This window comes from Erpetoichthys calabaricus, chromosome 6 (assembly GCF_900747795.2).
Source record: "Erpetoichthys calabaricus chromosome 6, fErpCal1.3, whole genome shotgun sequence".
Classification (NCBI taxonomy): domain Eukaryota; kingdom Metazoa; phylum Chordata; class Cladistia; order Polypteriformes; family Polypteridae; genus Erpetoichthys; species Erpetoichthys calabaricus.
In genome coordinates this window covers 197,284,257-197,300,251 of record NC_041399.2, presented here as the reverse complement: position 1 = coordinate 197,300,251, position 15,995 = coordinate 197,284,257, and the positions used below count along the sequence as shown (strand labels likewise).

General features: G+C 38.3%; 1 protein-coding gene across 1 annotated transcript in view; it reads left to right on the top strand.

The window, feature by feature from the left end:
* maf1b (MAF1 homolog, negative regulator of RNA polymerase III b) overlaps positions 1 to 15,995 on the top strand; it is a 48,043-nt gene that overhangs the window by 20,880 nt on the left and 11,168 nt on the right. Inside the window, exons 3-4 of the mRNA XM_028804277.2 lie at positions 13,465 to 13,593; positions 15,433 to 15,601. Of these exons, the coding sequence (XP_028660110.1) occupies positions 13,465 to 13,593; positions 15,433 to 15,601 (298 nt within the window). The remainder of the gene's footprint in view (positions 1 to 13,464; positions 13,594 to 15,432; positions 15,602 to 15,995) is intronic.

Sequence of the window (15,995 nt, the reverse complement as noted above, 5' to 3'; positions counted from 1 at the left end):
GCCTCACGCCTGGACAAACTGGTGAGGAAGGCAGGATCTATTGTAGGCATGGAGCTGGACAGTTTGACATCTGTGGCAGAGCGACTAAACAGTATAATTTCCAGACAGAGGAGCAGCTTCAGAGACAGACTGCTGTCAATGTCCTGCTCCACTGACAGACTGAGGAGATCATTCCTTCCCCACACTATGCGACTCTTCAATTCCACCCAGGGGGGTAAACGTTAAAATTATAAAAAGTTATTGTCTGTCTGTATACCTGCATTGTTATCACTCTTTAATATTGTTCTTTATCAGTATGCTGCTGCTGGAGTATGTGAATTTCCCCTTGGGATTAATAATGTATCTATCTATTAGGCTAATGCCATGCTGAGTGATTTTTTTTTTTTTATGCTTGCATGCTTTCTTTCTGTTAATATTTTATACAGTTTTTTTAGTTGTAAATTACTTTTAAAAAGGAAAATAAGTTCTGTAGGTGTGAGTGTCACCAGGTAAGAAACCATTAATTGTAACTCAAGGTTATAGAACCTGTAGGGCAGGGTACACCTTACTGCCAGACAGATGCTTGGCTTGGAATGCATTTTACTGACAAATAAGCTAAGTTTATGTTTGGGGTACATGGTGGTTGTTCAAAATTATAATTGTTTTTTGCATAGTTGAATGAGGCCACAGTAAGCGATCAGTCTAGGCTTGCAAGGACTTCTAGCCTAAGGCAGTAGGAGAGTGAAACAAGTCCTCCAGCTTTTACATACTTCGATAACTTGCACCAGACCTGCAGATCGAATGGAAAGTGCTATTATTAATGTAAAAATGAGTAGCAGTGAACCATGGTTGAAATTAGATATACCATGTCTTTTCATTCTTGGCTCATCATACCTTGTTAGATGTTCTTCCCACCCCTAGCCTTGTGCTCCTGTACTGGGGAACACTGAATTCCTACTAAGCACCTTTTTTGTAATCTATCACATTGACAAGCTGTCTATTATTGTAACCTCCATGTTAATATAAGCACAAAATGAAAGTATGGTAATTTTATTCTGTACTTTCATATTTTTCCTTCTGGGAGGTGCCATCTTTAACTGAAACAACCTGGGTGTCATACAGGCATGGGAATCAAGTTTTCAAAGGGAAAATTCTGGTCTTGTGTAAGAGTCTGTTGATTGGAAAACGATATAGCAGGTCCCTTCTCGGTAGAAAACAAGTATGCAACGGTACCTGCCCCTGGTCAAGACACACAGTTTAATGTACCTGCAATGTAGTTCATATTTGTCTTCTGACTAGCAGTATGAATCATAGATTTACATGCTGCATGTCTGCATGATTCATGTCAGGAACGTAATAACACACATACCAGCAGCCATAACACCTGTATTCCATAACTTGTAATCCACCTGAAGCTGATCGTTTTTGGTCCTAGCCAGTACTTGGATGAGAGACAACCTAGTAGAAGCTTGGGTTGGAAGAGGTTTTGGTGAGGCCATCAGAGAGCACTTGCCCTATGCTCTGTGTGTGAATCCCAATGCCCAGTGTAATGATGGGGCAACTGTACTATAAGAAATGGACCCGTCCTTTAGGTGAGATATAAAACCAAGATCCTGACTCCCTGTGATCATAAAAAATCCTGGGGCATCTTTTGAAGGAAAAAAAAAAAGTAGGGGGTAAATTGCCCAACACAGCCTGGTCAATATGGCACACGAATCATCCCCGGTCTCTAATTATTTATGTCTCTTACCCCTTCACCATCTTGTAGCTAATGTGTAGAGAGCATACTGGTACAAGAATGGCTGTCTTTGCATAATCCAGATGGATGCTAAACATTAGTGTCTGTTGATGTGCCACCCGCTGTCTATATAAAGCACTTTGAGTAGGTTGGAAAAGAGCAATATAAATGTAATTTAATTGTTATTAAACACAGAAGAAAAAATATTTGAAAATGAAGAAAAAAGAAATAGTCTCCAGGTAAACCTAGATCAAGTATCTTTACGGACAATTTGCCTTATTTATTCTATATTGCAATATACTGTACATACTGTACATCTGTCGAAACCGTGAGCTAACATTGAATATAAAAAACAGGTTATCTAAAACTATTAATATAATAGTATAAGAATATTCACAAACTTACCTTGGTTATATAATTCTTTTCAATAATATTTCTAATATTGCAAAAGTCAGTTACTGAAAATGGCAGTAGAGAAGAGGAATAAATATTATCTGTAGCAGGCTAACTAACAGGAAAATGCGCCTTCTCCGAATTTTGTGATAAAGAGCTAATTTCATTATATTGATTGGCCTAAATTGGATTTGTAGGTCTTGTGATCTAGAGCAGTGTTTCTTACTGTTTTGGACGATGGACCATTTTCTCAAAATCAAATGTATGAAGGAGCACCTAAGCCCAACAGCCACAAGTAACTGTAAATTTCATGTTGCAATTCTCAAAAGATTTTTTTTTTCTGCATGTACTTGTGAAAAATAAAATAATGACCCAAGGTTCAAAGAAGGGGGGTTGACACATGCACTCAAAGTTAGTAGACCTGAACAGGGCTGTTAATTGAAAAGCACCCCCTTAATTTAAGTGCCTGTACTTCTTCCTCTGTTATGTCTTTGGAAGGTACCTAGAAAGATCACAAATACCCAGCACAAATGGAACTCTGTCAAACTTTGCATTGCTACCTTAGCATCTTTCTGTGTTGCAAGTTACTTCTTGTCCTGCTAATCTATGTGCTACTGTGCTAACTCCTTTTTTGTTAGTTTTACCCATAGGTCTCTGCCTTTCACCTGGTATCTACGCTTGTCTCTAGGTGGCACACACTGTTCCTAATTCAGTTTCTTGCTACCAGGTGCTCAACCCCGCCCACTTGGAAGGAAAGTCCACATTACAGGATTAACATTCAAACACAAATAGGTTTATATTTCAGAGTTCCAGATTTTAGCGAATGATTCATAACAAAGCTTGGAAGACGGTGTTACAGCATGCAGATGTAGAAAAACAAAATACTTCAGAAATAACATGTGTCAGCATCCACATGGAATTAAATAATTTTTGTTGCTGGTGTTTGGCTTTTAAGGTGGACGTCAAGGTGAACTAAAATTTTTTTTTATATATGTATATATATATGTATATATATATATATATATATATATATATATATATATATATATATATATATATGTATATGTATATATATGTATATATATATGTGTGTATGTGTGTAAAAAGTCGTGTAATGAAGGAGGTTGAATGGTAGAGAGACTGTGAGTTTGAAGAAGTATTAAAATAGAGGGAGCAATTACTACAACCACACAGGATCAGAACTGTAGGAGTAATGACGAAGCAACTGTTGTGTTTTTTTTTTTTTTTTTTTTTTTGTTTTTTTAAGTGTTTTGCTGTTCCATTTGCCTCCAGGCAGTTGTCTTAAAAAAAGCTACACACTTGCTTCTCCCATACCACTCTTCAGGGAAGATGTTGACTGGCGCAGTATTGACATTTTATCATAATACTTGATTAGAACGGTTGCAACATCATATACTAACTCCAGTGGTAACGTTTCACCTGTTTTGTACTTTTCTTTTGGCTTCTTTTTTCTCACAATTTAACATGCTATGGTCTTCCCATTGTGTTAAATAATTGTTCAGGGAAGTTAGCAAGGTTTAAAACTGGCTTCATAATCAAACTAAGCCTCTGGAAAACCATAATACCTGTAGTGTCATTGAGAAAGTGGGTAAATCCTTTCACATCTTCAGAATGAATTTGGTATATAAATAGCCTGAACACCACAGAATACAGTATTTTATGCACAGTTATAAGTAAGTGCCTGTCTAAATGTTATAATTCACCAAATAAAGTATCTTCAGGTGACCCAAATTTTTTGAATTGGGTTTCCATTTGATTTCTAATGGTGGAGCCCAGTACTGCCAGGGTATTCTATGGCAGATTTGAGTATGTTAAGAAGATTTTCTTAAACCTTAGTGTAGTGGGTACTGTAAGGGAGAATACAGTCTCCAGGTTAGCAGTGCTGTTGTTTACAAATACTCTTCAGGTTCCAGCAATACACATATGAGACCTTTTATTTACCTGAGATACCTTAGGAGCATAACACAAGATATAAATGTTTTCTTTATAGAATTATTGTAATTTACACAGAGGCAACATTTATATAAAGCGGGTAACCTACAAATCTTAGGAAAGTACATTCCTTAAAAGATAAAACAGGATGGTCTAAATCTTTGGTAATATGAGACATTCATGATGTGGATGAAAAGTCAGAGGCTGCAGGCACAGGGTTGCATTCCAGAAAGGCACCAGCTTACTCTAAGGCAGACAGACAAAAGCTTGTCTAAAGCACCTTGTGATATGGTAATCTTTTGGCACCCTTTGAAGAATAAGGCCATCCTTAGAACAATAACAACAGGTTCACAGGATGGGCCCTACATGTGTCATTCGTCCTAATTGATTTGCTAAATTCTTCATGTTACTAGTGACTCTTCTTGCCTCATTTTACTCCTCATGCTTTTTATTCACTATATTTTTATTCATTATAAAACTTATTCTATAAAATAAAGATTGCTTTGTTGAATACATTAAAACATTAGCTAAACTGTAACAGGAACAGTCCATTTAGGCCAACAAGCTCATCCATCATACAATAAAATGGTTCTTTTACATGCTGAGACAGAAGCAGTTGAGTCGGAGACGAGGCAGGGAACAGTGCCCACTAATCTGTTAGTTCTCTTTACAATCCAGAGTCATGGTAAATGTTTGAGTATGTTAAGAGGATTTCATTAGACTCATAGTTGATACTTCTGTCTATCGATGAGACGTGCTGCATTGTGTCTTCTCGGACGAAACTTAGAAAAACAGTAAGGAACTACCCAGTGCGGAATGGGTGGTCTTTTGGCCTCGGAATCCCTGCAGATGTTGTTGTTGTGTTTTGTTTTTTTTGTTTTTTTTTTTTTCTCCCTTTTTCTCTCCCTCTCCAGCCCCTGGAGTGTTGTGTCCCGTCCCATAACCCCAAATGGGTCTCCCATGCCATCTGAACATAGCATTGGACATATAATTATGGACCTATAAACAAATCTATATATAAGGACTGTACTTTAAAAAAATACCCCACCCTTTTGTTTTTTTATTATTTAAATGTGTTAGGATATAGCGGGTGGACAATGACTGACAGCCACTTACCCCATGTTCTTTGTGGTGGTGTTAAAGAAAAATAAAAATATTTAATTTCCTGTTTACTTGGAGAAACTACATAAGAGAGGTTCTTATAAACAGGATCGATAGGAGACGAACGCTGGACAGTGGCAAACATTGTGAAAAACCTCCATGTAAATAAGAAAAAAAAATTGTGTTGTGGTTTCCTAATCCACATGTATTTTATTCAATCACTAGCTAATAACCTGCAAGACTGATGCATTTTTGCTCACGTTATTAGATAAGTTACTTCCTGAATTATCAGGGACTATGTAAACACAGTCAAAGACTCCTGGGAAAAGCTTTTTGACCTGAAGACCCGTTTCTCCCTGATGCTCGTTGGTTAAGAATTTCCTGTTGCCGTATGGGCTGGTAATTCAGAAAGTAACTATTTAACAACATTTTAGCAAAAACGTGTTAGTTTTGCCTGCTTTGAGCTAGCAACCACATAAAAGATGTGTGGATTATGCGACATGAGTAAAGTAAGATTTTTTTTTTTCTTCTTCCTTTTTTAACATGAACGTTTTCTCACGTTTTTCACTATCCAGTGTTGGTCACTTATCGATCCTGTTTGAGAATCTCTTTTTTTTTATGTACTTTCTCCAAGAAAACATGAGGTTAAAACATTTTCTCGGTGACCACTACAAAGCACATGCAGTAACTAACATATTTAAAAACAAACAAATATTTTTGGGTGGACTATTCATTTCATTTTATGTACAATATTTGGTATTTATTCATTCTTATTCCTATTTCTGATTTGTTTTTTCTTGTAAGTTTTTCTTTAAATCACTGTGAGCAACATGCTTTGTGTGAAAATGTGCTATAGTAATAAATGTTGTTTCCTGGTAGCATAAAGTGCAAGGCAGGAACCAAGCCTGGACAGGGTACTACTCCACTCTCCCATTGTTACTTGAACCAGATGCATTTAGTGTTAACATTTAATCTGACTTTCACAGTTTTAAGGGGTAAAAAATAAACCTGGAGTACCTGTAGAAAAACCCATTCTGACATGGGCAAACGTTTGCACAGACCATGAAAGGCCCAAAGAGTAAAACTTTGTACCTTGGAGCTATGGAAATGCAGTGCTTAAACATTGCACTACCATGCTGCCACAGTCTGATTGGCATTTGATTGGATAAAGAGTAGCTCCATTATTTTGGAAGCTGCCTGTTTTTTTTTTGTGTTTTTTTTTTTTTTATATATATATATATATTTTCAAATGGCTTTCCTGGCAATGTAAACTAATAAACTTTTTCCTATTAGCTAGTCATACAGTTATTGCCTGGGTATTGCCTATAAACGATTCACTCAAATAATTGTCGACATTTATTATCTAAAGATGTTGTGATATTTTTTTTATGTATGACCCAGCAGCTTTATTCACTCATACAGAAAGTACAATTTTTGCAAATTATAATAATAATAATAATAATTCATTACATTTATATAGCGCTTTTCTCAGTACTCAAAGCGCTAAATTATACCAGTTCTCAGAGCATACAGGAAAGAATGTTAAGGTGGTACAGGTTGGTGATGAGAAGAGAGGTAAGTGATGTAGGGAGAAGTATTTTAGATATGATGATGTAGGAATGGAGGAGAAGAGGATGACCAAAGAGTAAGTGGATGGATTATGTGAAGGAGGATCTAAGGGAGAAAGGGGTATAAGGCAAAGAAGTGTACAACAGAAGTGAATAGGGGAGGCTGCCCTAATGTAGGGACCCCAGAAGAAAGTGGGAAAAGCTTTTGAAGAACAAAATATTCCTGTACTGGTAAAATTGTTGGCCCAAATTTTTTTCTCAAAACCTGACTCGTGTAATGTTCTGTATAAACCCATATCTACAAATAAGTTTGAGTTACAAATTGAATGATGGACAGTGTTCACTTATTCTAAATTGTCTGCAGTGTACCAAAATTCTGGGTGTAGTGTGTGAGCTATGGGGTGGGGATCCCAGATTCCTTGTAGTTTTCAGTCTGTCTAATAAGTTGCTAGATCACACTGCTCATGTGCAATGTGCATTGTGGCTGTTGAATTTTGACAGAAATAATTACATATTGAATGTCTAAAAGTTATGGGTGGCATGGTGGCTCTGTGGTAACACTGTAGCCTTGCAACAAGGAGACTAGAGTTAACATACTGAATGTTCTTAGCGTGGAGTTTGCATGTTATCCCCACACCCCCATGTGATGCATTTCCCCTGGGTGATCTGGTTTCTCCCTATAGTCCAAAGACTTGCAGGTTATGTGGATTGGTGATTGCTAAATTGAGCCTTGATGTCTAGATGTGTGTGTATTTGTATTAAGTCTGAGATTTTTCTGCCCTGCTTCCAATGGTTGCTGGGATAGAATCCAGCTTCTCTATTGCCCTACTCTTGATCATTCATTTTTAAAACCTGTTTGATGGATGGAGGGATAGATGGATGTCATAAATCCTTATTAAGAATCTTAAGCTGCATGCACAGGATAAACTATTTGATTAGCTTTACTTGCATGCATACTTCTGTGTCAGTCTATCACTCGCAATCTACCAGTAGCTCGCATCCCGTTTCCAAGTAGCTCGCCAAAGGGTTAATGAATCCTATATAACTTTTGAAAACTTGATTAGTCAAATTAGGAGTGGGCGATCTTTCCAAAAAATCATATTGCGATCCTTTTAACACAAAATCACGATCCACGATCTGAATTGCAATCTATCTTTTCAGTGTGGCATACATTTAAGAGAATATCCGGACTCGGACTCTTCAAGACCCTTTAAAATAAAGTAACACTTTATTTTAAATATCAAACAGAGGTGAACTCAATTGTTCTCTCGTTCGCTAGCTAAGCGGAGTTAAGGAACACGCCCCAAAGCCGGCGAGTGAGTGAGGAAGGCCTCTCCCTTGTGCCCGTTGCATGGGTCTCGAATTCGTGCTAATAAATCGGTACCGCAAGCAAACTATGATACATAGTGAAATGAGAGAAGTCGCGAAATGTTCAAGCAAATTATAGAAAAAAACCCGATCTAAATCCGTTAAGTAGTTCTCTCTTGAAAGCGGAGAGACATTGGATTTTATATATTATATATTAGTAAACCTTCAAAATAATTTGCAGTTAAAGTCTCAACAGCATTCTCAACATTTCTGGAGCTTAGCAGAGCCAGATAACTATAAGGGCATAGACTCATGGGCTCTGAAAATGTCTGCTTTGTTTGGGTCTCCATACCTCTGATTTCATGACATTCACGTCAGACTCACAAAGTTCAGAACAAGACTGACAGACTGACATTTTAAATGATTCCATAAGAGTGAACCTAAGGGGCTCCACTCCACCAGACACCTGCCTTTCTTGTTGACTCCATGCAGTGCCAGGCATCTGACTAACTAAAAAACACATCAAACATTTAATATCTGGAAAAGATTTGGGATTAAATTGCTCAGAGATCTTTATATAGACAATATCTTTGCATCCTTTGAACAATTACATTCCAAATTTAACCTTCCAGCTACACATTTCTTTCACTATCTTCAAATTGGAAACTTTGTCAAACAGAACCTGCCTGATTTTCCTCATCTTGTACCCTCCACCATGCTGGAGAAAATACTGCTCAACTTCGAGGACTTAGACACCATTTCTGCAATATATAAAATTTTATTAGAGTCCCTACCTTTCAAAGATCCAAGAGGACAATGGGAAAAAGATATCTTAATTAATATATCAGAAAAATGAATGGAAGGTAACAATGCAGAGAATTCACTTGAGCTCCATATGCGCAAAGCATAGAATTATTCAACTCAAAATTATATATCAAGCTCATCTGTCTCGCTAAAGACTGTCCAAAATGTTCCCAGGGCAAGATCCAACCTGCGAACGCTGCAACCAAGCTCCTGCCTCACTGGGTCACATGTTTTGGGCATGCAACAAATTAACAACATTTAGGACCAAAATTTTTAAGTGCCTTTCAGACAGCCTTGGTGTCACAATCCCTCCTAACCCATTAATAGCTGCGTTTGGTGTTCTTCCAGATGGATTTGAAATGGATAAGGACAAGCAAACTGTGATTGCATTCACTACACTTTTGGCACGCAGACTGATCTTGTTAAATTGGAAGAATCCTAACTCTCCTCTAATAAGTCAGTGGGAAACCAATGTTTTATATTATTTGAAATTGGAAAAAATCAAATTCTCAGTTAGGGGATCTGTACAGAATTTTTTCAAAACCTGGCAGGATCTAGTCAATAATATTTTAGAATAAGAAGAGATAATTATTTCCGCATTTCTTTTCCTTCTCCACTTATCCTTTTTTGCCCTATTAAACTCAATAATTTAGGCATGTTTACAAGCCTTAAGTTTTACTCCTTTGGCCATTTTCTCCTTCTCAGGGGTGGGGTTTGATTTGTTTTCAATCCTATTTTTTGTAAAAATTTATTTATATGTACCGTATGATTACAATAAAATTAATTAAAAAAAAGAAATCACACATACAACTGGACATGTGAATACTCTTGTAAAGTGAAACAGACATGTAACAAAATGACGAATGAGTAATATCTGTGTATTTGGAATTGCATTGTTTGGTTTTGACAGCATTCATGTTTTGATTCAATAATGTGAGATACACTAGAAAATGCATAAAGACATACAAAATAGATAGATAGATACTTTATTAATCCCAAGGGGAAATTCACATACTCCAGCAGCAGCATACTGATACAAAAAAACAATATTAAAGAGTAATAAAAATGTAGGTAAAAACAGACAGCAACTTTGAATAATGTTAACGTTTACCCCAGGGTGGAATTGAAGAGTCGCATAGTTTGGGGGAGGAATGATCTCCTCAGTCTGTCAGTGGAGCAGGACAGTGACAGCAGTCTGTCGCTGAAGCTGCTCTTCTGTCTGGAGATGACACTGTTTAGTAGATGCAGTGGATTCTCCATAATTGATAGGAGCCTGCTGAGCGCCCGTCGCTCTGCCACGGATGTCAAAATGCACTTGCAGGTGAACTAAATATTTTTTTGTGATGTAGTAATGCAAAATGTGAGTTGTAGACACCAACATTTTGTAAATGTTTAGGCAAAACAAGCTTATTCAGTTTGTTTGGGTTGAAATAAGCTATGAGAATAAATGTTAGAAAACATGAATAGCTCTCAGACATTTTCATTTTGTAAAAGTAGCTCTCGGGTGGGGAAAAAAGGTTGCAGACCCCTAGTCTACATACTTATTTTAGACACGAGAAGAAGCCTAATTTCTCAAATGCTGGACATTGCTTTCTTAGTAAGGCCTTAGTTTCTATTGAAATAGAAGGTTGTCTGCTGACATCTTTCTGGTGCAGAGGGGAGATAAGCATTTTGGCTTACTGTCTGTGACCTTTAGATAAACAGGCTTCAGAAGCAGCTCTTTCAGGCTGCTAGAGTGTGATTACAGCAGACCAGTTCTATCCTATTGGTGGAGGAGACTTTATTTGGGTGCGTCATGTGATGTTGTTGCTGGGGAAGGGCTGTGCCCTGGAGTGGAGCCAGCTGTTGTTGTGAAAGGGGGAAGGGAGCGCTCTCGTTTTAAATACTGTCTGAAGCCCTAGTGCACTTTGGCATGCTCTGTGCCTCATGGCTGCTGACTCTAGTTCTGTAAGACTCCAAAACAAACTCTTGTGTGTATGCTGAGTCATGGGCCTGTCCATAACTTGGCCCCGACTTGCTGTGCTGCTGCACCATTATTCAAGATTTTAGGTGAACGTGACAGAGATAAGCATTCGGTTTGTTACAGTGACCTACTTTATGAAGAGAGCTAAAAATGATTATGAATACAGTATACTGTATCTGGCATTTTTACTTTTTAGCCAAAAAAAATTATTGTAAATGTTGTATACCTGACACCATATCATGGCTTTTTTACATTTTTTTTTTAATTTATTTTTTTTAATACCTGGTCAATTTTATATTATTGAATATTATCTTAAATTATTGATCCCAGAGCAGGTTTCACAATTCTCATTTGTACTCTAGCCACAGAAAACTTTGTACCAAAAGTGAAATTGCAGAGTTGGTTTTAATTGCACTAAAGTCCCCTGCTGCACAATTCCTTAAAAATATAGCAGGTTGACTTTCATGCAATCAACATTGCCACATTTTTGTGAAGTACACTGTGGTATTTTCAGTTTAAGTTTAGAAAATGTTACATAGTGAGAAATTAGCCACCCATCCATTTATTTTTGTCGTGCTTATCCAAAGAGGATTGTGGGGAAGCTGGAGCCATCTCAGCAAGCAGGAACAATCCCTGAACAAGGTGCCAGCACATTCCAGGGTGAACACATACGCATACACACACACTCTCTCACACACACACGCGTACGTTAGGGGACAATTTTTAGCATTGACAGGCCACCTGAACTAAGGGAGGAAATTAGATCACCTGGGGGAAACCCACAGAGATACAGGGAGAACATGCAAAGTCCACACAGGGAGCACCCAAGTCTTGAACCCCAGTGGCCTTGTTAGGATGCAGTACTGCTCAAACTGTACTATCTGTGACAGATTATGCAACTATTTTAAAAAAATGGCTAGCATATTTGGGGTTTGGGTGATTGCTGATAGGAGAGTGATTTGGTGTTAGGGATTTTGCCATTAGGGCGGCACAGTGGCGCAGTGGGTAGCGCTGCTGCTGCCTCGCAGTCGCTTCCCAGGTCCTCCCTGCGTGGAGTTTGCTTGTTCTCCCTGTGTCTGCGTGGGTTTCCTCCAGGTGCTCCGGTTTCCTCCCACAGTCCAAAGACATGCAGGTTAGGTGCATTGGCGATCCTAAATTGTCCCTAGTGTGTGCTTGGTATGTGTGTGTGTGTGTGTGTGTGTGTGTGTGTGCGTGCCCTGCTATGGGCTGGCACCCTGCCCAGGGTTTGTTTCCTGCCTTGCACCCTGGTTTGGCTGTGATTAGCTCCAGCAGACCCCCCGTGACCCTGTAGTTAGGATATAGCGGTTTGGCTAATGGATGGATGGATGGATTTTGCCATTATTTAAGATGTACAATTGAGCCTGCACCTAAAAGCAAAGTCTCCTCGTTTAAAGTGGGTAAGAAATTAAATAATCAAGCATTAATTCCTTTCCCGGCCAGGAGGTGGGCATGGAGGGGCATTGAGGCAGATGGTGCACCAGTACTGGCATCCCAGCAACAATGGGTGGGATCCCTCACTTGGGTATTAGGCCAGCATAGTAGATGGACCACCTGGATGGAGAAGCATCCTGACTGGGATGGTTAGCATTCCATTTCCATGTTGGGATGCCATGTGAGACAGTTGGGAGTCTGCCTCCCGTATGTAGATCATTTCCCCCATACACTGTGTGGCAACATCCCTTGTAGCAGCCTGTGTATGAATACCAGCAGGGCAGCATGAGAGTTTAGGTCTCATAGGGTTGCCCTGTTGGGTTCTGGGGGGAAGCTAGTGGGAGATTAATTCCCTTCTCCTGACTGTTCCTGGAGACAATGGTTTGGGCACCAGCTTATAAGCTTGGACGCAAACTAAGGAGATGCGAATGGATCAGCTGCTTCTGCTGCTCCTCCTCCTGCTGAGCTGCGTTTTTTGCTTGTCGCGCTGTGCATCGATCATTTAATATCCTGTACAGCAGCTGTCCTTTTGTCTCACTGCTTTGTTTTGCGGGATGTTAAAGTGTCTCTTGCGGGACGTCTTAGTGTCATCCAAGAAAATCGTGTCTCGACCCAAGTTTTTTTTTATTATAATATGTGTGTGTGTGTGTGTGTGTGTGTGTGTGTGTCTGTATCTATATAAATGTGTATGGATGTTTGTCTGTGTATATATTTTGTACAGCCTGGGTATAGGTTTCCAGACTTTACATAACCTACTTATGTCATGTAGTGAGTCGGAGATGGGACCTGAGCCAATAACCACCACCTTTTGAAGTCCAGTGTCATAGTAGATATGTTACACTGCTTGTCTATGCCCATAATAAACCAATTTAGCTGTGTATGTATGCACACATGCTCCCTATGTTTCACTAGTGTCCTTTCCAGGGTAGATTTCTGCATTGTGTCTAGTGCTGTCAGGTTGGGATTGTAAATGGACAAATGAAATAATGGCGCCATATAAATAGAAAGAAATGTAATAAAATTGTATACTGCTCTGTGTGATTCAGACTTTTTTTTTTCTTTCTCATATTTCTTCACAGCTATTATGAACAAAAATTTGCAAACTGCAAAAGCAATGGCGTATGATAGACCTTTTGTTTATCATGTCTAAAAGCTTTTTGTTCGAGATGGGTATGTTGTTAACTTTTACTCCGTTTTCTCTAAAGGATTGAGAGTTATTCCTGCAAGATGGCTGGTGATGACAAACACATGTTTAAGCAATTCTGTCAAGAAGGCCAGCCACATGTCCTGGAGGCCCTGTCTCCTCCACAGAGTGGTGCTGTAAGTCCAGGCAGGTGAGTATGTTCTATATTTATACTTTTTTAGAGCTGCTTTCTCTTGTATGTGGTTGCAGACTGCAGTAGAGCATGGGTGTTACTTGCCTGTGTTATGATTGGTAAGTTCTCAAAATGGCCTGGCTTTTGGAGTTTAGAGGCTTCACACATGTTTGGTTTGCCCAACTTGCCCAGAGATAGGCCTCATCCCAGGAAGCCTGGCTCCAAACTCTACTGGCAGACTTTTGCCTGTTCAGGCCCCATAAATGCAGAACATGCTTTTAAGTTCTAATTACTTTACTCAAAATGTCCCTCAAAAGAAACAAATTAAAAACCTTTGACTCAAGAAACCTCTTCATAAAGAATATTTATTACACAAAATATTTTTAAATAATCAAAAAGAGCAAAAAAGGCAAAGGTTTTGCCTACAGAGATGACATAACACAAACAAATCCTATTCATAATCCAGCAATTGTAAACCTAAGACATAAGCAAAAAAAAAAACAAATCACAAAATCCAATACAAAACAGAGAAACCACAGAAAAGAAAATTAAACCTAAGCCTGGCTGAAACAGGACAACCAACATGTTAGGAAATTTCTTATAGTTGGGATGAGTCTCAGACAGCTGACAGAAGATTAATAATTCTTTACCTTTATATAGCACTTTTCTTAAAGCTCAAAAGCGTTTTCCATGCAGGGAGGACCTGAGACACATGATCTCGGACGTTAAGTTCAACATATTTATGTAGTGATGTCTTGCTTTCTTCTTCCATGGCATAGTTAATTGGTTGCACGTGAACCTCATATTTCATGTATTGCGTTATGAAAAATTAACATAAAATAGTATATGTAGTGAAGGGATGATTGATGTTAAGAAGATACAAGTAGGAAGAAAACTGTTTACATGGGAATAAATCTGTCTTCCTTTCAAGTTGTGTATCAGTATACCCTACAATCAGGGCAAGATTCACTGGCGCAGAAAGGTAAGGGGCTGAGAGTATATCAGAGATGCAACTGAATTCCATATTCCAAAATGAATACATGTCTGGTACCAGGATGGGTGTTTGGTAGATGCAAGAGAAAATCTTTGATCCGTAGTTCAGCACTATTCTTGTTCACAAAGGCTCTTCAGACTCCAGCAATATGCACGTAAAAAATTTCATTATCTAAGATACCTTAAGAATGCAACGCAAGAGTAAAATGTCTAACACTTGTAGCAGATTGCCATTATGCTAAAGTTTCTTTGTTAAACAATAGCTTTATAGGATAATTCTAATTACATGGATGATACCATCACATTTAAATGATAACATACACACTCTTAAAAAGTAAGTTAGGATGGTAACATTTAATTATTTGATATGATCATGGTTCTTACACTCAAGGTCAGAGGCTATTTTCCAGAGAGGCATCAGCCTACATTAAAGTAAATGGGCAAAAGCCACAGTAAAGTATTGTTGCTAAATTGTAATCTTTTTGGCACACATTCAAGGATGTGTTTAGCACAGCTGCATCCTTTTGGACAATTAATAGCTTGTTATGACAATTAAAAGACCTTGTGTGCCCAAAAATCCAAGATGCTAGTGTTGAAAAAAGATTTCTTTTACAAGGGTCATTGCCTTTCATGAGTATACGGCATTGTCTTTTGTGTACACAGCAACCTGCCTGCAGCTAGAATCCTAATTAACAATGTGTAGGGGAGTGGAGGGATTTGAAACATTCTATTTAGTTTGGAATTCTCAAACAATACAAAAATATATTTAAAATTCAGACATATGCTTTGTATGTTTGCCTACATCACTCTCTAACCATCAGAATGAGGAATACACCCTAAGTTCGCTTTAATCTTTCTCTACAGGCTCAGCAGAAGTCAGAGTGGTGATGAAGTAGAGAGTCCTCTCAGTGATAAATGTTGCCGGAAGACCCTTTTCTACCTGATTGCTACTCTTAATGAATCCTTCCGCCCTGACTATGACTTCAGTGCTGCAAAGAGTCATGAATTTAGTAGAGAGCCAAGTCTCAACTGGGTGAGTACAGTAGATTCATTACTTTGGAATAATAAAAAAAGCTGAAATCTAGCATGCCCAGCAAATCTTTTCCTTATCTATTGCACTACCTTTTATTGATCATGGATTCTCTACATTCACAGATGCTTAGACTCTTAAGGTTCTCATTTTCATGAATCTCCCAGTACTTGGATCTGTAGTACTCACTGCACTAACATGACAAATGTCACCCAGGTTTTATTTTAAATATTGGTTTTCAGGATGTACACCATTAATAGGTACTTTAAATATACAGTATGGAGCAGTGGTTTACTCTTTTCTATAATTATAGTACTATCAAGTTAAGTAACTTCTTCATAGCCACACTAGTGAGTCACTTGCGGGTGTTAAACAAGCCACCACATTACTTAGATGT